The sequence below is a fragment of the Dermacentor albipictus genome, chromosome 2, assembly GCF_038994185.2.
Source record: "Dermacentor albipictus isolate Rhodes 1998 colony chromosome 2, USDA_Dalb.pri_finalv2, whole genome shotgun sequence".
Lineage (NCBI taxonomy): Eukaryota > Metazoa > Arthropoda > Arachnida > Ixodida > Ixodidae > Dermacentor > Dermacentor albipictus.
The window spans coordinates 121,731,831-121,759,615 of record NC_091822.1 but is presented as its reverse complement, the minus strand read 5'-3'; the positions used below and the strand labels follow the sequence as shown (position 1 = coordinate 121,759,615).

General features: G+C 49.0%; 1 protein-coding gene across 1 annotated transcript; it reads left to right on the top strand.

The window, feature by feature from the left end:
• The first annotated feature begins 901 nt into the window (after positions 1-901).
• On the top strand, positions 902-22,719 carry LOC135914711 (uncharacterized). Its single transcript, XM_070533036.1, has 3 exons — positions 902-1,620; positions 8,881-9,119; positions 22,186-22,719. Exons 1-3 carry the CDS (start codon positions 967-969, stop codon positions 22,532-22,534), a joined length of 1,242 nt encoding a protein of 413 aa, XP_070389137.1. The 5' UTR covers positions 902-966; the 3' UTR covers positions 22,535-22,719.
• Positions 22,720-27,785: the final 5,066 nt, after the last annotated feature.

The window sequence follows — 27,785 nt, the reverse complement described above, 5'->3', positions numbered from 1 at the left end:
GACTGTCCCTGCATTAGTCTGCTTCAAGCGAATGAAGTCAGAGTCAGAGTGATGCGAGATGACTCTAATTCTGGTAAGTGTATTTCTGAGTGAGCCTGGCTGAGTATAACTGTGGAGAGTCTGAGCTCGAGTGAATGAGTCTGAGTAGAATTTTGGTTAGTCTGAGGCTAAATGAGCTGCGCTGAATAGGGTTTGGTGAGTCTGACTCCGAGCGGCTCTGGCGGATCGGATCCTGAATGAGCTCCACTAAGTACAATATTGGCGAGTCTGAGTCCGAGAGCGTCCGATGAAGTCAAATTTTGGTGAGTCAGGTATACGCAAGCGCGGTTGAGTTGAATGTTGAAGGAAGAGGGGCCGAAGGACAGCGTACTCGAACAATCATTACAGCGTTCCAACAAGCTGTATGAAGAAGTCAAATATATAGATAAACTTGAGCACCAAATGGGTTATTGTCAAAAGAACTTCAGGGCTTTAATATGTTATGTTAAGACCGTCAGGGCCCCCAATTTACAGGTGGTAAAATAGCAGGTGGTAATTACAGGTGGTAAAATAACGTAAATAAATAGATTGAGCTATAGATGATTAGCACTAAAAAACACGCAAGAACAATCCTGATTACTTTGTGTGACTGCGTTCCCGTATAACGGAGTCGTCATTTTCACCTCGTATGACTTTATATCTTCACAATGCCACCATATATGACATTTGTATTGCATGGAAGGCTTTCGTTCCGGCGCTTCAGAAAGCACAGTTCTTGTATCTTGTAGTCCAGACAAGCCTGCACAATTCAGATGTGTACATTCCGCGGCTTAGCGCTCACCACTGTGGTAACCCAGTGGAAAATACTTGGGGATTCAGAGCCGCGCGCCACATTGAAGCGAGGACAAAGAAGCATCAACATCGCGCGCCCCCGTGCCTCACGCTGTTCGTAACCGCCTGTGGTTAACGCCATTTTATTAGACGAGAATGGAGGCCATTCGAGAGGATGCCGAGCGTTTTCGCGGAGCAGAGCGTTCCGGCTTCATACCTTCCCCAACCCAGCCTCTTCGCAGGGAATGGAGACCTCCGCCGGCGTGGGCCGGACCGCCACGCGATTCGCGTTTCCTGGCTGTGGCCTCGTGGCCGGCAGCAGCTGCAGCACCCGATCGCAGCTATGCCAGTTACCACTACGAAGGCAGCGCCGAGCCCCTTTGCGAGCAGTTGCTGGAGCCCGGAGCTGAGGCGGAGCCCTCGAACTCGCGAACCCGGAGACTCGTCCACGGCGTTGCTTTCATGGGGCTCCTCTTGGGCATCGCCCTTCTCGTCATCCACAGTTCGCTGTCGCCGCACGACATCAGCCCGCACGTTGAGGAGGACGACGGGGAGCGGCGGCTGGACGTGGCGCCGAACACAGTAGACGAGCGCCTTATTGAACCGAGCATTGTGCATCCGGACATCGGCGAACTCGGCAACAGGAAAACGACGGTACGCAATCACGCGCGGATCCATGTGGCGGGCAGAGCGGCGAACGAAGGGACAGCTCCACCACGGCTGACGACTGGGAAGACGACCCCCGAGACGACGACGCCTGCGACCGCATTGACCACCACTTGGGACAAGGACGATTTACAACCGCGACGCGTAAGTTCATTCTCCTTATGCGATAATTCTTTTTAGCGGTGTGCGAACAGCGATTTTCGAGAATAAGTCAAATACGAATCGAATAGCGGCAGAAGCTAATCGAGTGCAATATTCATTACTTTTCGAATAGCTATAAAATAATGAACAGCTGTTGTCACAGTTAGTTAGAGGCGTGCCATTAGTAATTTTGCAGTCTTCATTGAATAGAATCGAAATGCTTTTCGAATAGATTTCGCGTATGGAACACCTTTTCTCAACAATAATAAAAACGATTTTCCCATAGTAGAATACTCACAACGCTAGCAAGCTTTTTGCTGTCACATTGCACGTTGGGAAGCGTTGTTTACAGAAATCATAGATGTAGCATTGTGATCAACTGTGGTGCTCATTCCAATAGTGTGGGCTCTGTGATGGATGCGAATGGTAAAGGTTTAGAGAAAGAAGCCGTGCTTCCTGAGCCACGTAGCGTGCTACTATCAAACTTCCGGTGTCTTATGTTTACTGTGGCCGCAGGGATAAATCAATTACTTACTTTTGCGGCAATTGTATGCTTCATTGCGCGTGATTGATGATTTGAAATATTCGAAACTTATTCGGAAACTATTCGCATCTCTTTATAGGGACTATTCGATTTGAAGAATTATTCGAATAGGGCAGCATTCGATTTGTTATTCGAAAGTTGCGAGTATTCGTACACCTGTAATGTTTTAGCACTTCTCTAGCAAGCATAGCGCATTACTTCCCTATAAAAGAGCCATCAGAATTTTGAAAGATGTGAAGGCAGAGGCCGTTTGGGCTACCAATGCGCGATGTCAATCCCCCTTCTTTTTAGTTGCCTGCTCGAGCTAGCCTTTTTGTAGAATTTCTAACACAAAGGTGTAAATTGTCTGCCGAGGAAAGTGCCATGTCGAGGTAGTTAATCAACACGTTTATGAAATAAAGTTTTACTTTTGTGCTTTAGAGCGCCTACTGCAAGGACTAGCATGCCCATTTGAGATGCCTATCCAGAAGTTATCTAAAATTGATCTGGCTTTCAAGTTAGGATTACCTCGAACATAGAGAACGACATTTGGGAGCGCGTTATTTGTACGCCAATGTATTGAGAAACACCTTAATGACGAATGTCTTGTAGCTGGTTCAACGGTGTTCATATTTCTGCTCAGCAGGCATGGTTTCTATGTCTCATATTGTGAATAAATTTACACTTAATTAGTGAATCACCATAGTCACCCACTTGAATATGGCGATTTCTTTTGCGAGTTATGCCCGCTTTGTTGTAGGCTAACCACGTGAACAGGCGCGACCCGCTGTACTTACCCGAACAAAAAATGAGCTTGGACTAAAAAGCACATTGTATGATAGTAATCTTCCTTTGCAGCTCTAGACTAGCTTCTCACGGAGTATGGTTAAGTATTGCCTACTTTCTGAAGGAAAATTCGTCTCACTCACTTCATAACTCCGTCTTGAGCTAAAGAATTGTTTTTTCCTGCTTTATTTCGCCAACAAACTGCTTGGAATGATCAGATTTGATAATTTTATTTATGCGCAGAACCTTTGAGCACGAATAACCACTTCTCGTTAGAGCGAGCTCGAATACACACGTAGTGTGTAGCAAAATATATGAACTTTTTTCGAACTTTGCATATCGGGGCAGCAAAGACGTTTCCCAAATAAAGAAGATAGGCGACACTAATCTTTGACTTATGTGTCGCTTAGAGGCACTCGCACCTCGGCCTCGGTGTTCTTTAGGGTAAACAAGCGAACGTCTTTCCCCTGGCGCGATATACGGGCGAGGAGTGAGGGAGGGCAAGGAGGAAGTGCAGCGCATACCATCGGGCGGGGCGAAGCCCCCTAACGAGTGGCGCATGAAGCGCGCCATACGCGCCGTCTCCGGTGGTAACGTCAGATCACGTAACGAGCGCGCGCAGGCAGCTGTTTCGAGCAAGCGAGCGAGCAGGTGAGCGCCGGGAGGGGAGAGGCCGTCACATCCGCTCTGCTGGGAAGCATGCCAGGCGTTTTCTATCATGCCAGCTTTTTTTTGCGTGAAGTCATGAGTGACGTCATTACTGCTGCTTTCTACTGCCGGGTTTCCATGAATTTCGCAGAAGTCGTGCTCATGTGGCTGTCTCTAAAGCCTACGATTCTGTGCTTTGGTGTGCGGTAATCAGAGATTTCTAATTAACTTTAATTATTTCAGGCACTTCAGTAGCTCAACTTGTAATTAAACTTATGCTCTTCTATACTCGTATCTATAATGGAAGCCGTGAACGTTGTATTGTACCTTTAATTTTTTGTGATTTATTTTGAATTTCGTCCCCGGTCATGTCACGAGGTGAACAAGAAGTGCTGCACAAGAAACAAGTGTCACCTAATGGCCGTGCCACTAAAACATTTGGCACGTCCAGTCGCACCCTAATAGGGCTGCGTTGCTTCTCGTAGAGGTAATTTTTTCTTCGCAGCAGAATTTCACTTCCGAATAGCGTAGGACGCCGTGCATGCATGCGTATATTACTGATATCGTAAGGAGCCAACAGACACCAAGGACCATATGGAAGAAATTACTTGTACTTACTAACTGAATTAAATAATGGATAAATAAATGGAAAAAGAGGGGCTGAAAGGAGAACTAGCCTCAGGGGGAATACGAACCCACCTTCGCATTACGCATGCGATGCTCTTACCGGTTGAGCTATCGCGGGGCCGTTTTCCCATCCACTTTCTGGGGTACTTATGTCTCGCTACTAGAACTAACCCTGGGAGTGTTAGCCAGCGCCACCACTCAGAACCATTGGAACATTCTTTCTGACGCAGGCGTCACGAGCACGTCACCTATTTGGGTGACGGCAGTTCATGCAATGAACGATGCAATGAACGATGCAATGAACAAGAAGACAGTGAGCACAGGGGCCAGATTTGTTATTAATCATATCATAAGAAGCCAACAAAGAAACCAGACAACGAAAGGGAAATTACTGATACCTAATAATTGAATTAAAGAAATTGTAAATTAGTCGAAATCAAGATGGATGAGAAAACAACTGGCCACAGGTGCGATAGGAACCCACTCCTTGCATTACGCACTTTCATCTACTTTAGTTTCCATTATATTGCCCTTTCTTTAATTGTATGATTAAGTACATGTAATTTCCCCTATTTTGTCCGTGGTGTCTTTTTTTGTTGGCTCCTTATGGTATGATCAGTAGAAAATCGGGCCCCTCATTTCACTTGCTGCTCGTATATATATATATATATATATATATATATATATATATATATATATATATATATATATATATATATATATATATATGTATATGTGTGTGTGTGTGTGTGTGTGTGTGTGTGTGTGTGTGTGTGTGTGTGTGTGTGTGTACACACACCTTGTGTACTTGTGTGCAAAGCTTGGGTACACACCTGCTTTGCTAAGCTCTCTCGTAAACCATGAATTTGCTACATTTCTTGCTTTACCAACCTACTGCTACAAGCATCCAGTCCTGTGGTACATTTTTATCCGCTTGACATGTGGATTGACGATTCGACGTCGACTTTGTTCTCTTTTTCTTCAATAAAGGGAAAATGACACATCCACCCAAACTGTGGAGGTGCTTTGCGTTCATGTACCGGTAGCCCCCACAAAGCTGTGACCCAAGCCCGAATGCGGAAGACAACACCAACTTCGCCAAGAACTACAGAGGTAGCCGCAGGCTGCAAAGTCTGCCCCCGAAACACGGACTCTTGCCTGAGACGACCAGGATGATCGTCGCTTCGTCAACCCCAATCAATGGCAGCCCGAGCGTTTCCCATCGTGCGGCAGCAGCCCAGGAACCCTCCGACGTTCCGCGCTTCAACATTCGAGGGCCCGGAAACCTGGCTTGAGAGTTATGAGGGGGTCATTGCATTTACCAACTGGAACAGCGACGACAAACTTCGACATGTTTTTTTTTTTCGCTTTGGAAGGCGCCGGTAGGACGTGGTTCGAAAACCGAGAAGCCGCCTTAACTACGTGGGACCTGTTCCGAAGCGGCTTCCTGCAGACATTCACAAGCGTCATGCGCCGAGAATGAGCACAAGCATTACTAGAATCCTGAGTGCAGCTGCCTAACGATGCCACCGCGATCTTCACGGATGAAATGAGCCGTCTATTCCGCCACGCCGACCCGGGAATGTCCGTGGAGGAGAAAGTCCGCCTACTCATGCGTGGTGTGAAGGGGGAGCTTTTCGCCGGAATTGTACGAAGCCTACCGAAGACCGTGGATGAGTTTCTTCGCGAGGTCACAAGCATCGAGAAGACACTGGAAATGCGGAACCGGTAATTCAACCGACGCACGAACTCAACAAACTACGCCGGAGTTCTGTCACTGGCCACCGACAACTTGCGCGAGACTATCCGAGCGGTCGTGCGGGAGCAGCTACAGAAGCTGTTCCCTTCATCAGAGCTTCAGGTGGCTTCGATTGCCGGCGTCGTACGTGAGGAGCTCGAACAACAATTCGGAAAAACCCCTGAATCACCGCAGCCTCAGCGGCAAGCGATGACGTACGCCGCTGTAGCGTGCCGTCATGTTCCCTCTCCTCTCCCACGGCAGCACCCAGTGACGACACAGTCCCGTCCTTCACCACCACCTCCGCCGCCAGCCCGCCAACCCATCGCCCCACGCAGCAGTCCAAGCAAGACTGACGTTTGGCGTGCCCCCGACCATTGTCCGCTTTGCTATCACTGCGGAGAAGCCGGGCACATCTACCGCCGATGCCCATACAAGGAGATGGGACTCCGAGGGTTCGCCGTTAAGGTGCCGCACCCACAGCTTAGTGAATGAACGGGCGATATCGCCGACTAACTCGCCACTACCGTCTCGTTCACCGTCACCAGGCCCCTACCTGTCGCCGCAACAACGACCACAAACTGGCCCAGCCCGGGGCCGGTGTTCCAGCCCATATATGGAAAACTAAAAGCAGCAGCTGATGGAGGTGCGCTTGCTGTTCGTCGAACTGACTAAGATCCTCCGAACTTCAACGAGGCCGCCGATACCGAAATTCACGTTGACGCGAGTAGCCCAGGCCTCGGTGCCGTGCTAGTCCAGAGGAAAGACGGACTTTAACGGGTGACATTTTTTAGAGTTGGTGACAACTCCAAAGGGTGTAAATTTTTCTAAGAGTGCACTCTTAGAAAAATTTATACCCTTTGGGGCGTATCTTGTTCCACAACAATAATCGTCATCTGTCTTGGCCACGTTTCCTTTCTTTAAAGCTGCGAGCCCGGTACTTCCCAGTCACGAACGGCATGCGCGTTATCAGTGTGACGCAGCTTCTCGAAAGGAAAGTAGCGAGCGCCGAGCTTTCAAGAAAGGAAACTCGGGCAAGACAGATGACGTTTATTGTTGTGGGACAAATATACAGCCCAAAGGGTGCAACCGTTTTAAGAGTGTAAGAGTGTACAGCACGGCGGTGCAAGAAAACAACACAAATCACGCAGTTTAAGCTGATTTACGGCAGAAACCCGACGACAACGCTCGACGCCATGCTGCCGCTCGTCACCGACGAAGAGAATGTTGACGTCGCTGCCTATCTCCAGCGTGCCGAAGAGGCCCGATAGCTCGCCCGCTTACGGATCAAGAACCAGCGGCGTACCCACAGCCGACACTACAACCTCCGACGACGCTACGTCGAATAACAGCCAGGCGACCGTCTTTGGGTTTTGACCCCGATAGGAACTCTCTCATTAACTTCTTGAACAAAATGTTTCTACCACCACCACCGACGAGCCCTCAGTGAGAAACTATTCCGACACTATTTCGAACCGTACAAGGTCATCCGACGTACTGGCGCACTGTACTATGAAGTCGTCCAGACGGCATTTCGCGTTCGCAGCGGCGCCGCGCACGATCTGAAGCGGCCCACGTGGTACGTCTTTAACACTTTTACGCACGCCGACAAACTTCCATATTTTGGTCCTTCTTTTGCTACAGGTGGTTTTGTTTATTGCTTTTGTTTGTTTGCAGCATCGGGTCGATGCTCTTCAAGAGGGGGAGGAGGGGGGTATTGACACGTGTACTTGTTTATCTTTATCGGGTGGCCAGGTTTCACCACCTAACAAATGTTATCGCGCAGCGCAGGACGCGCCTGCGTGTATCCGAAGTTTCTGAAATGTTATCGGTGGTTCCTGCCGCTGTCTGTCACTGCGCCTTGTGTAATCTGATTGCATGTACGCGCGACGCGAATGGTGTAGAACTTTGTAGAAGGCATGGGCGTCCCAGCGATGGCTCTGGAACATTCGACGACTGATGTACGAAAGCCGATGCACTTGGCCTGCTTGGCCCGCTGATCAGATTTATATATATATTCATGTCATAAGAAGCCAACAAACATTCACACCAAGGACAACACAGGGGAAATTATTACGCTCAATGAATGAAATAAAGAAACAATAAATAATGGGAATAAAAGTGGACGAAAAAACAACTTGCCGCTGGTGGTGAACGGTCCCACAACCTTCGCATTTCACGTGTGGTATAGAGAAGTCTGTGGAAATCACCATGTCACAAACGCATCTCCGCAAAAGTATAAAAGAAAACAGCTGGAAAGAGGGACTGGCTGACTACTTGCGCATTGACCTTCCATGAAGTTAAATGAAGCGGGTCTCCGAAGCGGGAATAAAGATTTACAAAGTTGCAGCTTCCAAAATTATATATCTTAGAGCTGCAGCTTTGCGTGAGGCCTGACGCAATAGCGCGATAGACATTACTGAGGTTCCAGCCTTTCAGCATACCAGCATCGCCCACCATTCTAGAGTCTATAATCAAGATAATGATTCAGTGCAGAATTAGGCTTTTAGGGTGCTCTCATCACCGAGGCATCATTAACACTACTGATTCTATCGCCTCACGAACTAGTGCTATCTCGCTATATGTTAAATGAAAATCAAAACGTTTTCCAGACTCGCCCTATTCTTTCTAGGCCCAGCAGCGGAAAAATAAACTGCTGATTTTAAAAATAACCACGCGGCACGAGCTCTGCTCTGCTTAGCGTTTCAGTAGGAAAACTAACATTCACAATGCCAGGGTGGAGCTGTCGTGCGAATATGAGCTCGGTGCGTGAAGGTCCGCGATGCTAAATATTATGTCTAGAAAGATGACCATAAAGCTGAATGTTCCACTACACGCACGCTTGGAGACTTTCAGTTTTACGGTCTTGAGCTGTGTCATACGATGACACTTCGTGGGCATGGGCGCTGATGATTAACAGGCTATGGGCTCCGCGTCGCAGGCCGCCACTGACGAGTTGTGCAGCCGTCACGTGTACACGTACTGCGCGCGGGAAAAGCCGGAGTTCTACTACAGTGCCGACCATCGAGCCTGCGTCCCGGCGGCCACGGACACCGTGCACCTGTGCAACCGCGGTTCCAACCGGTTTTCAAGCCTCGAGAACTGCCTCACCAGCTGCGTCAACGGCCACCGCGTGTCGGACCGCTGCTACGAAAGCGCGCTGTTCTTTCCCTGTGACCGGTGAGCTGGAGGCTCATTGCCAGTATACCGCGTCTTCTTTGTGTGCGTATCTAACAAGCTTTTGAAGCAAATCTCTCCTTCCCTATACTCTACGGGACTTGGCGTGTCGCCGTTTGCTGTCTCGCCATATGAACTTGGTCGATCCCGATGTCTGTGTAATCTACTGCGATGACTTGGCGAGAACATACTGGAACCGGGACACGATGCGTGTCCTCACAAACGTTTTATTGTGCCTCTTCGATTACGCGTACCTGTCAACGGCGGAAGCTACCCGAGACGGTGCTTTCAGCCTTTTAGCTTTGCGGTTTCTTTTTGTAAACGAGCAGCGCAAAGTGACAAAGACGGAAGACAGGAACACACAGCCAAGGCGCTGAACTCACAAGCAACTTTATTCGAAGGCATACGCAAACTTGTGTACTACGACCCATAGCCACGTGCTCTCCCACCGATGGTGTTCTCAGTGCGCAGGCAACAACTCAAAACCCTGTAATCTAATGCTACACTGTGAGGTGGTTTAAAATTTCTAATTCATTATCATACAAACTTAATAATGGCGTGCTTACACAACGTGATCCGTTTTTTTCTGATATAGTAGGCCTCAGTAATCTCCCTCGTAGTCTGATTTCTATGCGCGGGAAGTATCGTGGTGTCTTCATATGCTATGGAAGAGTATTTTCAATGACGAAGAGGCGAGCAGTAAGAAGACGACGCCGACGATTGGAGGCTAGCGCGGGCCGTTGCCTCATGGCCAAGTGCGGCGTAATATACTTGTATATAGCTTTTCATCTGCGTCTGCGTCTGCGTAACATATCTGGTGGATGTGCGGGGTATCGATCGCCGTACCTCGTCACGGAGCTTCGCAGCGGACGGTACGTCGAGCCTCCCTTCATGGCTCCCGGCGATGACAACTCGACTCAGACGCCTCCGACACCTTCTGCCACTTCGACGACCTACATTACTCTCCCTGGTCCTCCTGATCCTGGCGTATTCTCGGGCAAATATGGGGAAGACGTCGAGGACTGGAACAGCCTGCACGAATACGTCAGCCGCAATAACCGGTGGGACCCTACTATCATGCTCGCCAAAGTAGTCTTTTATTTTGGTGGCACACCTCGAGTTTGGTTTCGGATGCACGAAGTAGAGCTCACCAGTTGGGATTTGCTCATGCAAAAGCTCCGAGACTTGTTCGGCAACCACTACGGTCACCAACTTGCCGCGCAGAACGCGCATTCCGGCCGTGTGCAGACGTCAACAGAACCCTATGTCACGTACATTCAGGACGTCTTGGCTCTGTGCCGCAAGGTTGACGCACACATGACTGAGTCCGACAAAGTCTCCCACATCCTCAAAGGCATTGCCGATGACGCCTTCAACTTGCTCGTTTTCAAGAACGTGGCGACGGTAGATGCAGTTATAAAAGAGTGCCGCCGCCTGGAACACGCCAAAAGCAGACGTATCGACCAGCAGTCTGCCTTTTTGCCCAGCACCCCAGCGACATCTTCCTTTGCCGACGCTCCTCGTACCAACAACACTGCCGATATTACCAGGATAGTCCGGCGTGAGATTGAGGCCATCTATCCGGCTGCCTTCGACTCCAGCCCCACCAACGCACCTGCAGTCACGGTTTCCCTGATCCAGGCAGTTGTCCGCTAGGAGTTCGCTAACATGGGTCTTCACACCATCTGCTCGGCCCATCGCCCTGATACCCACCCGGCTTCTTCAATTCCGCCCCGTCCCGCATCTTCTCACCCACCACGTTTCCACAACCCATCGGCATGGCGCACTGCTGACGACTAGCCCATTTGTTTTCACTGTCGTCGAATAGGGCACATTTCTCGGCACTGTCACAGTCGCTGGACTTCCCCGACCCGGCCTGCTTATTCTGCCTACTCTCGCCCCTCAGATGGCCCGTCTCGTCTCTATGCCGCAAGTTCCGATAATGCCGCCACTGGTTCTCCTGCGCCAAACCACCCCTGGTCTCGTTCACCTTCGCTCCAACGACGACAATCTCGCTCTCCCCAGCCCCGTCGCTACTTTTCGCCGACTCCCTTCGGACGGCGCTTCCAGCCGGAAAACTAGATGATGCAGCGACTCGAGGTGACGCCGCATTTCTCCTATACACAGCCAAATCCTTTACTGACGTTGCCCACTCATCTGAACCTTCTTGACGTGCTAGTCGACGGTGTTTCTGCATCGGTACTTATCGACACTGGGGCGCATTTGTGGGTAATGAGCGCTGACCTTCGTAACCGCCTGAAGAAAACAATCACGTCCGCCACGACGCCTGTTGTCCGTGTCGCCGATGGCTGAACAGCCCCCGTAATTGGTATGTGTGCCGCCCATGTCTCCTTCGCCGATCGCACCACAATCGTGCTATTCACAGTCATCGCCCACAGTCGCCACGACATCATCCTCGGCTGAGACTTCCTCTCCGCACATTGTGCTCTCATCGATTGTTCCGCCAGTACTCTCCGCCTTGACCTTCCTGTTCTGGATCCCGCTGAACCACACCCCAGTCGCCTCAGTTCCGTCGACTTCGTTCGCTTGCCACGGTCGGCATTGATTTACATTGACTTCGTGTCATCACCACCAGTGCCCGACGGTCGCTACATCACGGCTCCTATGCAAGACGTCCTACTTACACACGGGATCACAGTACGAATGCCTCATACCGTTTTATCTATTACGGTGAATAGCGTCTGCCTGCCAGTGGTGAATTTCGGCTTGACGACACAAGTGCTGCCACGCGGGATGTCTATGACCCAGCTTTGCTCATTCGAGGATCACTCAATAGCGTCTATTGCAGTAGACGAAAATTCAGCCGATCCTCCTCTACCATCGCAGTCGGCAACTTGTACCTTCGCCGACTTACAGAAAATGATTGCGCCCGACATGCCATCCGAGCACGCTCGTGGGCTCTACCACGTTCTGTTTTCCTACGACGATATTTTTGACTATAACGATTGTCGTTTGGCCCAAACTAAAGCTGTTAAACTTCGCATTAATACCGGCGATGCCCCTCCTATTCATCACCGCCCGTATCAAGTGTCACCGGCTGAGCGTCAAGTTATTCACGCAGAATTTCGCAAAATGCTTGCCAAGAACATCATAGAACCATCATGTAGTCCATGGGCATCACATATTGTACTGGTAAAAAACAAGGATGGCTCATGGAGCTTTTGCGTGGATTATCGGCACCTTAACAAGGTTACTAAAAAGGACGTGTATCCCTTGCCTCGGATTGATGACGCCCTTGACTGCCTCCACGGTGCTCGCTACTTCTCCTCTATTGACCTTCGCTCCGGCTACTGGCAGATTGCCGTGGACGACGTCGACCGCGAAAAGACTGCTTCTGTAACACCCGATGGTCTTTATTAATTCAAAGTGATGCCGTTCGGTCTGTGTAACGCTCCTGCCACTTTTGAACGCATGATGGACTCCCTTCTTGACGGTTTCAAATGGTCCACGTGCCTGTGCTACTTGGACGACGTTATAGTATTCTCCTCACCGTACGCTACGCGCCTCGAGCGCCTCTCGGCAGTCCTGGACGTTTTTCGTCGAGCTGGTCTTTAACTTAACGCACCGAAGTGCCAATTCAGCCATCGCCAGATTACCGTTCTGGGGCACCTCGTTGACGTGAACGGAGTGCAACAGGACCCAGGCAAGATCCATGCTGTTACGCGCTTCCCTGTTCCGAAGTGTGTCAAGGATGTGCGCAGCTTCATCGGCCTTTGTTCGTACTTCCGCAGTTTCGTGAAAAATTTCGCGGCAATAGCACGACCACTAACCGAGCTTTTGAAAAAAGACGCCCCTTTCCAGTGCGGTGATAACGAAGCCTCTGCATTCTCGCATCTAATGGAACTTCTCACAACGCCTCCCGTTCTGGCCCGTTTCGATCCTTCTGCGCCTACCGAAGTCTGTACTGATGCCAGCGGTCACGAAATTGGCGCCGTACTGGTACAACGACAGCGCGGCAAGGACCGTGCTATCGCTTACGCCAGCAGGCTTCTCTCACCCTCCGAGCGCAACTATTCCATCACTGAGCACGAGTGTCTGGCCCTAGTTTGTGCGGTTGCGAAGTTCCGCCCATTCTTAAATGGCCAACCCTTTTCGTTTGTCACAGACCATCACGCGCTGTGCTGGTTATGCTCACTGAAAGATCCTACAGGAAGACTTGGTCGCTTGGCGTTACGCCTCCAAGAATATTCGTATACTGTCACCTACAAATCTGGCCGACTACACAAGGACGCTGACTGCCTGTCTCGTTACCCGGTAGACGAGCCTGACGACGCCAACAGTAGTACCGCCGACGGCATTTTCTTTGTGTCTGCCTTCGCTAACATCGCCGATGAGCAGTACCGAGACCTATCGCTGCGAGTACTCATCGAGCGCCTGCGCTCTACACCTACCGACGCATCCGTTCGCCGATATGTCCTCCACGGTGGCATTCTGTATCGAAGGAATTTCCTCCCTGCCGGAGCTGATCTTCTTGTTGTGCCAAAACATCTACGACAGACTGTGCTCTCTGAGATGCATGACGCACCCACTGCAGGACATCTTGGGGTAACCCGCACGTACGACCGCGTCCGCCGCCGTTTCTACTGGCCTGGTCTCGCTCGCTCCGTCCGACGCTATGTTGCTGCCTGTGATACCTGCCAGCGTCCGAACGCACCTCAGGTGCTACCTGCCCGTCATCTCCAGCCGATCACCGTCCCTGTGGAACTGTTTTTTCGCGTTGGATTAGACCTCCTCGGTCCCTTTCCCACGTCATCCTCTGGAAACAAATGGGTAGCCGTCGCAACTGATTACGCCACCCGATACGCTATCACGCGGGCTCTCCCTACCAGTTGCGCCACTGACGTCGCGGAATTTCTCCCACGTGACATTATCTTACTTCATGGCGCCCCGCGACAGCTGCTTACTGACCATGGTCGTAACTTCCTCTCGAAAGTTATCGTCGACATTGTGCATTCCTGCTCCACTCAACACAAGCTGACTACCTCATACCATCCTCAAACTAATGGCCTGAAAGAGCGGTTAAACCGTACTCTTACCGATATGCTGTCCAAGTACATTTCCAAGGACCACTACAACTGGGACATTGCCCTTCCTTACGTCACATTTGCTTATAATTCTTCCCGGCACGACGCCGCCGGATTTTCTCCATTTTATCTGCTCTACGGCCGCGAACCGACCTTGCCCCTTGACACGGCACTTCCTCCTGCTGCGATTTCCACAAGCCAGTATGCGCGCGACGCCATCGCCCTCGCCGACCATGTACGCCAGCTTGCCCGCGCTCTACTAACGGACTCGCAAACCACTCAGCAGTGTCAGTACAATGCCCGCCGCCGTGACGTACAGTTTTCGCCTGGTGCACTCGTGCTCCTGTTGTCGCCCTCTCGTCACGTCGGACTTTCCGAAAAACTCCTTTCGCGATACACAGGGCCCTACCGCGTGTTGCTCCAGGTGACGCGTGTGACGTACGAAATTGCTCCTGTGAGCTCAACCTTGTGATCTACTCTGGCATCTAGAGATGTCGTGCACGTCAGTAGCCTCAAGGCCTGCTACACTGCTTCCGAGTCCGGCCTTTAGTCGCTCCAGCACTGCGCTTTTGCCGCCGAGGGTAGTGATACGGAATAATATTTCCAATGACGAAGAGGCGAGCAGTAAGAAGACGACGACGACGATTGGAGGCTAGCGCGGGCTGTTGCCTCTTGGCCAAGTGTGGCGTAATATACTTGTATATAGCTTTTCATCTGCGTTTTCTTACGTAACAATATATTGGAATGCACCTATACTCAGAGCAATGCCGTGCTACATGTGAGTAGGCCTTACCCGTTAATGCGCGCTTATGCTCAGACACTCTAATGCTCAGGCATCGACTTGTTTGGCCGATGTAGACGTGACCGCAGGAAAATGGAAGCTTGGAAACAACTCTCATTCTACAGTGCCCAGACTAGGACGTGTGCTTAACCGTGCAGCCTTTCCCAGAATGATTGGAGGCAGCCTGGGACAACACCCTATATTACGGCAAATTTTGATCGTCTATTTAGGGGCAGAAAAAAGAACCTTTACATCAAACCTGCATGCTACATTCCTTAGACTGCGTGATAGCTTATGTACATATGGAATTACAACGATTTTTTTTTCTTCTTATCGGCAGGCTCTGTATTATTCATTCTTGCGGGCGTCCTAATTTTACACGCTTAACAAGCTTCTGTGCGGTCATGCGGATAGCATCCTCCAGAAAACCTGCCGCTCTGAAACGCTCCAGTTGATTTAGGAAACTCTCAGAAATCTGGTAAAAAAACTCTTTCGAATGTGCTGAAAATAGAACCCAAAAAGCGCACTAATAATGACGGCATTGATGGGAGAGCACGTGTCCAGGGATTGTAGTACATAAGTTTGTGTATGCCTTCCAATAATGTTAGTTGTGAGTTTAGCCCAGTTCTGTGTGTTCCCGCCTTCGGTCTTCGCCGCCTTGCGCTGCCCCTTCAACATGTTCAAGCAGCACCAACTCACCCAAATGTCGATCCTTTTAGAGCTTTGCGCATGCAACGTCTCGGGCAGTCCTGGACAGTTCTACACGACAAATCCGGGAGACCCAGGCTGATATCAAATAGGGGGTCGATCCTGCAGGTAGTGCAGCAATAGCCACGCGTGGGTGTAACTGATAACGGTATCGCATTGCAGCATCTTAGGCGTAGAATCCGGGTGTAGCTGTCATCCCTTTTACTAGAGAGAACTAGAGAGAACTCTCGAGAACTAGAGAGAACTAGAGAGAACTCTCGTACATAGAGGTAATATAGGGACTCTAGAGGAAAAGCAGGGCGAAAAAGTTGGAACCAAATGATGCTGCCATGTTGATACCTCTCATTTTTGTAACGCTAAACATGGGCAACATATGATGCAATAAAAAACATTTACAGGTAGCACGTGCGTATCGACAACGTGCAAAGTTCATTCCGTATGTTATTGAGGAACATGCGATGGCTATTCATAAAATTAGTGAGGAAAACTTACTGCACGTGAAAGGGTACATTTGAAGGCGCCTAAACTAGATAGCGATAGAGAAAGTGTTTGATTCAGTCGAAACCTCATAAGTCATGGAGGCATTACGGAATCACGGTGTATACAAGCCGTATGTAAAAATACTGAAAGATATCTATAGCGGCTCCACAGCCACCGTAGTCCTCCACAAGGAAAGCAACAAAATCCCAATAAAGAAAGGCGTCACGCAGGGAAAGACGATCTCTCCAATGCTGTTCACAGCGTGTTTACAGGAGGTACTGAGATACCTGTATTGGGAAGAATTGGGGATAAGAGTTATTGGAGAATACCTTAGTAACTTGTTATTCGATGATGACATTGCCTTGCTTAGTAACTCAGGGGACCAACTGCAATGCATGCTCATTGACCTGGAGAGGCAAAGCAGAAGGGTGGGTCTAAAAATTAATCTGCAGAAAACTAAAGTAATGTTTAACAGTCTCGGAAGAGAACAGCAGTTTACTATAGGTAGCGAGGCACTGGAAGTGGTGAGGGAATACATCTACTTAGGACAGGTAAGGACTGCGGATCCGGATCATGAGTCTGAAATAATCTGAAGAATAAGAATGGGTTGGGGTGCGTTTTGCAGGCATTCTCAGATCATGAACAGCAGGTTCTCATTATCCCTCAAGAGAAAAGTGTTTAACAGCCGTGTATTACGAGTACTCACGTACGGGGCACAAACCTGGAGGCTTACGAAAAGGGTTCTGGTTAAATTGAGGACGGCGCAACGAGCTATGGAAAGAATAATGATAGGTGTAACGTTAAGGGATAAGAAAAGAGCAGTTTGGGCGAGGAAGCAAGCGCGGGTAAATGGCATCTTAGTTGAAATCAAGAAAAAGAAATGGGAATGGGCCGGACATGTAATGAGGAGGGAAGATAACCGATGGTCATTAAGGGTTACGGATTGGATTCCAAGGGAAGGGAAATGTAGCAGCGGGCGGAAGAATGTTAGGTGGGCCGATGAGATTAAGTTTGCAGGGACAACATGGCCACAATCAGTACATTACCAGGATAGTTGCAAATGTATGGGAGATGCCTTTGCCCTGCAGTGGGCGTAACCAGGCTGATGATGATGATGATGAAACTAGATAGCGTCACGATACCGAGGGACCCTAGACTCGGCAATGGCGCTGACCGCGTGTTTCGTCTGAATCACATCTCGTCGTCTGCGCCTGACCACCCGCCTAGAGTAGCAACATTCCTGCGCCTGTCCGTCTAGCGATTTCCGTGCATGGGGGCTTCGGGGAGCTTTGCCTTTAAAGTTGGCTGTATTATCTCTATGCTCGCGTACACTTCAAGTAGAGGGAGGCATAGCACGAACAGCATACGTAAGCTTTCTTTGGAAAAGTTTGGAGAGGAAGTGCTCGGGTAGTATGGCCAATAAGCTGGTAACGAATGGGGTTACTATGGTTCACTGCGACCATATATGTGACATTCATCAATGCCTAACAGCACCTACCCATGCTCGCGTTTGCATGGGGCGTAGACACCGTGAGCATCAAGCGTTACATTTGGTATTTCCTTGTAGAAGCACCTCTACTTGCAATCTTACCTCCATCTCGAGACCAATACCTTCTCGGTATAGAGAGTGTGACTGCAGTCGCTGAGAAGCTTCACGCAGTGCCTGGGACTCTAGTTTTACTGGACTTGTTTAAAAAAAAACATCAGAAAAAAATATACACACTCGCATCACGTTTGGTTCTGTGCGGCTTTAGCATCGCAAACACTAGCACTGTAGGTAAACAAAGACGGTACGCTCGCCAGTGACATAGGGTTGATCGTGCTAACAGTCCTAGCGCGTATATGACTGTACTGCTGGTACCGACTATTCCCTACGTAGAGCGAGACATCATTAGTGCTCACCAGTTGCACTGTGCCATACTTACATGTAGACAGCACAGGGTATATCACGTTCTTATTCGCAGGTCAATGAATTTTGTAACGGGCTGGAATGATTAAGCAATGGAATAATCTTCAACGCAACAGTGCAGGGAAGAAAGAATGCTACGTACTTACAGTGAGAGCCTTATTTGGCTAGCATAGCAACATGGGAAACACACACACACGGTTAATTCGCAGGTATCTGAATGCTATGCTAGGTTCGTGGGCCCAGGTTCATGGGCCTAATGCAAATAATGTCCATGTACTACACAGTACCAGGGTTGCCAGGTCCAAAATGGGAAAAGTAGCCAAAAAATCTCGAAAAGCAGCCAGAAAAGTAGCCAACATTGGCCACATAGAGAAATGTAGCCAAAAAAGTAGCCACGCTATGAAAAACGTTGCATTTTCATTTATTATGCAGCTCTGAAGACATTATCACAGCCAACACTTAAAGTTGCTTTTAGTAAATGTAGGAACGTATAAAAATCATTATGAAACGTGTATAAATGACTACAGCTAAGAACGCTTTGATCAGCATGTAATATTACTAGAATATTCTCACAAATCAGAATCACAGTGTGAATGAGTTAATCTTGGCGCACATTTCTCGAAGAAGGTCAAAGCTCAAGGCATCCTCGAGCGATCGCTTTCGCGATTATTTACGTGCGATTTTCATCTTGGCATCGGACGCGTCGCAGGCCGTTTGTTACGCTCTGCGAAGTTAGATGCCGAGTTGCGCGAAATCTCGCAAAAGTGATCGTATTCCAGAATACAGCTGTATATTTTCGTTGGAACACATATATTGACCGACTACGCCGAGAGCGTGCCGGCCAGACCGACCGCTGATATGTTGGTAGCATGTTTACCTTTATCCCGTGACCAGCTGTCCAAGTGTTCGATTTTGTAAACTTCGGGCAGCTTCGGGTTGTCTTAGGATCCCACCTCACGTTGCCTTCCCATCAGGACCGGCACTAGCTGGCTGACGTCCGGCTGCCAGCGGGTTGCCAGAATTCCGAAAATCGAAGAAGCCCTATGTGTGGAAGGTGGAAGGCCTGACGCAGAACGTCAATGCGAAGATGGAACACGCTGTGACGTCACCAGTGCGAAACCCTTTGCATGAAACGAAAGCGCCAGAGTCAGATTGACAATGATGATGGACCAGCTTGAAAATATTTGAAGTGTCGTTGTTGCGGGTAGGCCTAAATATTTGCTAATGTTGCTGCATAATATGAGCTACACAAGTTTCTATCTAATTTTTACAATAATCAAGCTATTTCAAAAGTAGCCAAAAAGTAGCCAAGTAGCCAAGGCATTTTTTCCCCGCCAACAGCCTCAAAAAGTAGCCAATTTGGCGCAAAGTAGCCAAATCTGGCAACCCTGCACAGTACACTTGTCCTGGAGACTTCTTTTCAGACGAAGCGCGGCACAAATGCATAAAGCACCAGCAAATATACCTGAATACCTGCAATACCAATAAATGAATACCGCCTGCAAGGTGGTCGGCCATGCCTGCACCATTTGCAAGATAGCTAACTGGATCTTTAAAATCGGCAGCAGCTTTCACCCCTATGGCAGCCGTTCTCTCATAATCCCGCGTTCTGATTGGCTTGCGACAAGCGGTGTTCTTTTCGGTCTCAGGACGGATAGGCGTGACGAGGATTTTTCTAACACGCGAACTAGATTTCTTCGTAGCCGATCTTGTTGCCGACCGGAGCTTTTTCTGTCTGAACGGGCCATAAGAGCGCCCAAGCGTCTCGGAAAGATGGCGTGAGTAGGAGCTTCATCATTTGTGTTTCAGGAACCGCCTCTCTCGTGCGCGAGATGATACTGGAGAAAAAAAACTGCCAGTGTTTGAAGCCTAAAGTTTACGGTCCGCTCCGCACTACGGTGTGGCCATACACACACCGTGTGTGCCAATTGGCTATGGTGTTGAGCTGCTAAGCACGAGGTCGCGGGATGAAATCCTGGCCACGGTGGCTGCATTTTGATGTTGGCGAAACACGAAAGTACCAGTGTACTTACATTTATGTGCACGTTAAAGAAACTCAGCTGGTTCGAAATATTCCGGAGTCCCCCACTACGGGGTGCCTCACAATCAGGTACCGGTTTTGGCACGAAAAACCCCACAGTATTTTTGTTTGTTTTACGGTGTAGCATGTATCTAACCGGGAAAGTGTACATTCAATGCATCTTACCGGCGCTGACACATCGGAGAGAAACTTGGAAATTGGCAAAGAAGCTTGAGAACAAGTTAAAGACCGTGAAGAAGGCGATGAAATGAAGAATGCAATGCATAACGTTAAGAGGCAGAAAAAGAACGGTTCGGATCAGAGAGCAAACGGGTGTAACCGATATTCTAATTGACATCAAGAGTGAAAAATGGAGCTGGGCAGGTGATGTAATGCGCAGGTGAGATAACCGGTGGACCATTAGGGCTTTAGAATGTGTGCGAAGCGAAGAGAAGCGCAGTCGAGGACGGCACAAGATTAAGTGGGGTGACGAAATGAGGAAATTCGAGGGCGGTAGCTGGAATCGGTTGGCGCAGGACATGGGGAATTGGAGATCGTGGCGAGATGCATACGTCCTTCAGTGGACATAAAATAGGCTGATGAATATGATGATGATGATGATGATGATGTACAGAACCACACAGCAGGAAGGCAAATGTTCTGCGCACACCACGCACATGTCGACAGCGCAAGCCAGAACAACACCAGGGGTCCGCTGCAAAGCCGATTGTACAGCTGGTGACAGCGCATGAAATTGTCTTCGTCGCTTTTGCAGCCGAATGCACTGCGCTTCAGTCGCGTCTCTGAAAACCTTCGCCGCGCGTGGTGTGGGCGTGTATCCCGCTCCTAGCACCAAAAAAAAAAAAATGCATGCATACATCAACGTACACCGTCGATACTGCGGCAGCAGGATGGTTCGAACCCGCCTCGCATGTCAGTATAACTTATAACGCAGCGAAGCAAAGCAGGCGCGCTATAACGTAAAGCTATTCCAAACTTTTCTATTCCAATTCTGCAATCAGCCCTCCGCGATTGGTCAAACATTTTTGGACCATTTCCACTTCGCCTGTCTGTCAAGCGACGTCACGAAAACCGCTATAGCTCCCTGTTTGATATGATGCGTGCACACTCATTATGCATCATTGGACGGAACAAAAGAAAGAGTTATTTCACTCGACGCCTTTTCGCAATTAGCCTTCGGCTATTGGTCAAAAGTTATCGGGCTGCAACCACTTTACCAGCCTGTCGCGCGACGTCACAAAACCGCGTCCAAGTGACGTGTACGCGTTAAAGATGAACTGGTATGCCGAACAAAGCATTTTTTTTTCTGATTATCTCTAGGTTGCTCCGCTCCTAAAGTAATAAAAAATTGCTGCCGCTGGTAGCTCAGGCGCTGGTTACTCGCACCTTCTGGAGAGCATGGGTTTATTTGCCTGTAATAAATCTCTGTGTAGCCGTGTAATGTTTTTCAGCACTTTCGGCACGTTTACGACCTCACACTGCCAACTCTTCCTTGCCAAGGATCCGTTTTGGCGGCATTCTTAAACATGCCTTGCACGCCACCGCGATTTTAGACAAGCCCCCGCAAGCAAACTAAGGGAAAGTGGACGAATCGCAGACGCCGGCAGCACCCTCTTCATACGGTTATTTATATACAGTGCGCTGGGTTGGTGCCATCGAAATGCTCTCCACATGAGCGAAATCGACGCCTCCTGCCAGCGAATTAGAAACGAAAAACCACTCAATCTAGGCAGTGTTATTTGTTTCGAAAGCAAAGAAAAGTGACCTGATATAAACTAAGAGAACGTTTGATTGGGCTGTTGACGCAACGCTGCGGGTTGCCGCCGATGCTTGCGTCGGTGGTTACGCAAATTTAACGTCAGGAAATTGAAACAAAAGCATATTGGAATAGTTCTACGTTATAGAGCCCCAGAACAGGAAGATATTGGAATGTGCGTATGCCTGCATATCTGTACGTATATCTACATATCTGCATATATGTACGTATATGTGTAAATTGCTTGCAGTACAACTTGCGACAAGGTAAATAAACATATGCTATCTAACTAAAACACTACTACTACTATAAGGTGCGCCTCATTCCTCTGCCTTCCCATTTTACGTAGACAAGACGTGCTGGACGTGCCGTGGTACTTCGACGGCACGAAGTGCGTCGCGTGGACTTTCCCGCAAGGCACCTGCTTGTCCATGGCTCGCGGCGGCGTGTTTCCCAGCTCGGCAGAGTGCCGCCGGCGCTGCGTGCTCCGTACGGAGCCGGAGTGTGCCCGTCCGCCCCCAGCTGAGGCCTGCTTGCCTCAGGAACTGAAGCACCCATATTTCGTGGACATGCAGGCAGCTGGCGGCGCTCTCTGCGTCAACGCCTCCCGGCGGACGCTCCAGTCACGCCGCTGCCTCATCGGCTCCAACAAGTTCGCTTCGCTCGCCGCCTGTCGCGAAGCTTGTGTCCGCGATTAGTATCTTCCATCTTGCACGCGGCGCCCCCATATTTAGCGGCGATAGCCCTACATTATGCACGTACTGATAATTAAATTCAGTGTGTGTGTCGAAAGAACGTCTCTTTTTGACTAGTATTTTCGAGACGATGTAATCCTACAGCGTGAGTATAAAAGTTGCAAACTCAGACAAGGTTCCTCATATCTTTAACGGTAAAATAGAGCAAATAAAGGTCAAGTCAGACGACTGCGTGTCGCATTTGCCTTGAAAACTATATAGATAAATTCGATTACATTAAAGAAACCCTATCAAACAGAAACCAAGAACCCGAACACTGCCCTTCAAAAAGCATACACCTATTAAACCAAACTTGAGCGAGCCGACATCCGGAAACCCTGGCACAAGAAACAAGATCACCCCTTTTCAAACTATTCTCAAACGCACTGCGAAACGTGGGCAATATCCTCAATAAATCCTACCGAATTCTCACCAGCAACCGGAAGCGTAGCATCGCTCCCGACCCACCCAGAGAAGCCTACTGACACGATACTAACTTCAAAAACATTCTTGTATATCCAAAACTAAATACAAACACGAAGTTAGCACACCGTCCCTGTGGCCGCCCCAAGTGCTCTACATGCAAACTGATTCAGTCTACTACAGAAAACAGTACAGCGTTGGTAGTCTACTGCCTAGGATATGCCGCTTGTAACAGTACATAGATGAGACTAGATAACAAATTCACGCGACTCAACGGCGAACGCACAGATACAAAACAGTTTACCTAAAGCAGTAGCCTGCCACTTCAACAACAAGCACCCTGTATTCCATAGATTGAGGCTCTATATTCCATAAAGCAATTTCTGTTCTCCTCGCAAGACGAAATATGAAGAATCCTACCCGATGCACACGTTTAAATGCCTACACCCGACGGGTATATATCAACTTGGCACGTGGCAATTTAGAATCGCTAAAAGCTGTAACTTAGACCTTAAACTCTCATATGATTAACAAAGAAACAAAACGCGTTATGCCACCATCTAACCTCTATTCCTTCATCTCACCTGTCCCTCCGTTTCCAGCTCTTTCCAGCCTCTCCCCTAGAACTCAGTCTCTTCCATGCTTTTACGCATATATAAACCATATTAGCCGCTTTTCACACGTACAAATGCCCCCTCCCTTTTTTCTGTTGTCACACTTCTATTTGTTCTACCGTTTTTTTTCTTTTCTTCAAAGCTGAAAGCTATAGGCCGCCCCTTCCAAAGAACATCCGCGACGAAAGGCCTTATTCGGGCTACCAAGTTTCCCGCGTCATATACGGTGCTTCACGCTAGACTTCGAGAAGGCCGCCTCCTACCGCTACGTAGTTTACGCAGTTTGTTTGCGATCGTCGTTGTTTCTCTCTCTTCCCCTCCGCTGTCTCTTTTTATCCCCCTACTTCTTGCCCACGTGCAGGGTAGTCAGCCGGTGCTACCTATAGTTAACCTCCTTGCTTTTCCTTGCATCCTCTGTCTATCTGTCTCTCTTCTTTCCTTCCTTAATTTATTTTCCATTTCTTTGTTTTTCTTTTTCCAAAATATTCTCACGGGCACATTTGAAAGTCCAAGGCGCCAGATTTTGCAAAGCTGACCACGCAGGGTCGCGCCACTCTTGTATACCGCGATGACGGCGCCTACGTTTAACTACAGAGACGGACAACCTTTGAAAGAGCTTCCATCGGCGCCGCCATTGCCCCCAGACTGCTTGTCGCCATTTTAACGCCTTTAACATTGTCCTACGCTACGTCGTTAGGCTACTAAAATATTTCTTTCCATTCATGTCTATTTGTTACTCGCATACTGACCAGCTGACCGGCTCTTCTGAAACCACACACGCACGCCACCTACGACACGTATGACTTTTGTTCTCTTATCTCGAGGTACCCCTAACCTCGCCTTCTGCCATCACCCTCTTATGTCCTTTCTTATTTTCCTTTTTTTTTCGTCACCTTCCCGCTGTGCCGTTCTTGGCCCCTCGTCTTAGAAATCACGCCTAGATACACCAAGCGACAGCGCTGATTTTCTTCTCAGTCTCTCCATTTACAGCCAGCCGCCACCGATAACGACAGCATGTGACGCTGCTTGGCTCCAGCAGCAGTGTTACGTTGACGTTAAAGGGAAGCTGAAAGGTTTTCCAGAAAAAATGAGGGAACATGTGTAGATAATGGTTTTCAACCCTCCGAATTTGAATATGGTATCGAAACTGAGCGAAAGAAAGCGCAAATATATTTTATTTCGACGAAAAGTGCAGCCGCGGACACGCCCAGCTCGCGCGTCTCGTTTCCGCCTGTGATTGGTCGGGCGCCACGTGACGTCAACTCTAGTAACCGACCGCTGCCGCTACACATGAAGCGTGGTGCCAGGTAGTTTGGTGCTGTTTTGCTGAGGCGGAAATGGAAAATTTAGAGAGACTGCGTTTTTCTGAGGAGTTCGGCGTTACTCCCTACATGTAGGAGCCGATTTTGAAGAGCCGGCCTCTCGAAGAAGCAAACGATGCTGGTGCGAGCAGTGCTTTCGACGCGAACGAGAAGAAAGTCTTGGGATCTCCTCTTGTTGGAAATGCTCTTTGGTGAGTATGTTTTTTGCAAAGTCATCTAGTGATCTCGCCGATCTTTCGCCGATCTAGTGAGCTCGTTTCCGGTCAAACAACTGTAGTGTTGTGTTCCTGCATGCCTCCTCGTGGAACGTAAGCGGGGATGGGATCGTCGGCTTTTGTGCGCTGTCTAAAGCTGCCGGCAATCTACAACGACAGTTTAAACGCGTGAAAAGCTTCCCGGTTCATGCAGAACGTGTAGTGACCTTCATCTGTTGACTACCACGTTGACTACCACTCACCTTGACTGCCACTTACGTTGATTACCACTCACGCTGACTACCACGCACGTTGACTACCACGCACGTTGACTACCACTCTGCATACACGCAGACGCACCAACAAAGGAACGCAGGGTCGATCGAAGCAGATTACGATGGCACGCACGCAGAAACAAGCGCGGTCAGGCACGGTCGCGGACACTGCGAAGGAACGAAACACTAGAGTTGACGTCACAACACCGCGGTTTCCGGTCTCCGCTCGCATCGTCAGCGTCAGCCGCAGCGCACTGCATTCGACGGGGGGCGGAGCTGCAGCGCAGTTTCAACCGACGATTACCTCGCTCCTAATTGAAAAAAAAAACAAATTTTACCTACATGGTTTATAAGGTTCCCGCATCCGTATATGAGCGTCTTATTGAATTCGACAGACTCTTCAGCTTCCCTTTAAGGGATAAGAAAAAAAGCAGATTAGGAAAGGGGACAAACGCGAGTTAATGACATCTTAGTTGCAATCAAGAAAAAGAAATGGGCATGGTCAGGACATGTAATGAGGAGGGAAGATAACCGATGGTAATTAAGGGTTACGGACTAGATTCGAAGGGAAGGGAAGCGTAGCAGGGGGCTGCAGAAAGTTAGCTGGGCGGACGAGATTAAGAAGTTTGCAGGGACAACATGGCCACAATTAGTACATGACCGGAGTAGTTGGAGAAGTATGGGAAAAGCTTTTGCCCTGCAGTGGGCGTAACCAGGATGATGATGATGATGATGATGACGATGACGACAACGACGATGACGACGACGACGACGACGATGAAGACCACAGGCAATAAAGCCAAGAAAAACATAGGGGCAATAGCTGAGCTTGAAACCGAAACATGGGAAATATTGAAGAAAAGAAAAAATCATTGCGTTCGAAAAGATAACTTGCCTCTTCAAGGGGAATATGGTAGCGCGATTCAAAGACGGGACAAGAGAAGACACAAAGGGACCCACACAGCGCTAACTTACTCCCCTTGAAGATGCATTACCAACAAGCCCACATTGCAACCCTCGGGAAGTTAGCGCTGTGTGTGTCCCTTTGTGTCTTCTCTTGTCCCGTCTTTGAACCCGCTACCATGCTCCCCTTGAAGATGGATTACCAACAAGCCCACATTGCAACCCTCGATAACTTGCCGCTGGGGGTAGACGAGCCCCAACTTCCGCATTACTCTTGAGTTGCTACGGCAATGGCCGTCAATCCGTCCGCTATCTGGAGTATTTATGTGTACTACATCTAGGCCTAGGAGTGCTAGCCAGCGCCACCCAGGGCCTGAGTCACACCCGTGCTACGTGGGTTACCCATGCTACGCACAAGTGAAACCTGAGGCGATCAATTTAAATAGTTATATGGCATTTTCAGGATAGAAGTTTACGTTCGATTGGAGCCTAACGGTTAGAGCATTGACTACTGAACTCCGGGACCGAGGTTCAAGCCCACCGCAGAGCATGTCATTAGGATTTTTAAGTGTGAATTTTTGGGCAAGGCAGCAGGTGCATTAAGAAGCAGTCAGCTTCCCCGGTCAGAAACATTTGGGAGGGTGCCAAAGTAGGTTTGACTGTAAAAGTGGCCTAACCTAAGGTGAAGTTTTCATTGTGCACAATTTAGGACTGTCCCTGCCTCAGTCAGATTCAAGCAAATGAACTCTGCTGAGGAGATTTTTGGGCGAGTCCAAGTCAGATTGATGCGAGATGACTCAAATTCTGGTGAGTGTATCTCTGAGTGAGCCTGGTTGAGTATAACTGTGGTGAGTGTGAGCTCGAGTGAATAGTCTGAGTAGAATTTTGGTTAGTCTGAGTCTGATTGAGCTGCGCTGAATAGGGTTTGGCGAGTCTGACTCCGAGTGACTGTGGCTTCATATACCTTTGTTAAATTTGAGTCCAAGAGAATTGGGCTCCGCATAACTCTTGCGAGTCTGAGTTTTGTTAGTTCAGCTGAGTAGAACTTAGGAAATCCTCAGTCCGAGTGCATTCGCCCTAATAAAATTTTGGTGAGTCTGATCCTGACTGAGCTCCACTAAGTACAATATTGGCGAGTCTGAGTCCGAGAGAGTAAGACGGAGTCAAATTTTTATGAGTCAGAATACACGCACGCGCGGTGGAGTTGAATGTTGAAGGAAGAGGCGGCGAAGGACAGCGTACTCGAACAATCATTACACCGTTCCAACAAGCTGCATGGAGAAGGTAAATATATAGATAAACTTGAGCACCAAATGGGTTATTGTCACAAGAACTTTAGGGCGTTAATATGTTATGTTAACACGGTTAGGGCCCCAAATTTTCAGGTGGCGTTGATCTCCTACCTGAGCTTCATCAATAACCGTTATTCTCGGTTTAAGAGAATAAAAATATTGTGCACCGGAAAGGCTTAGCCTGACAGTGCC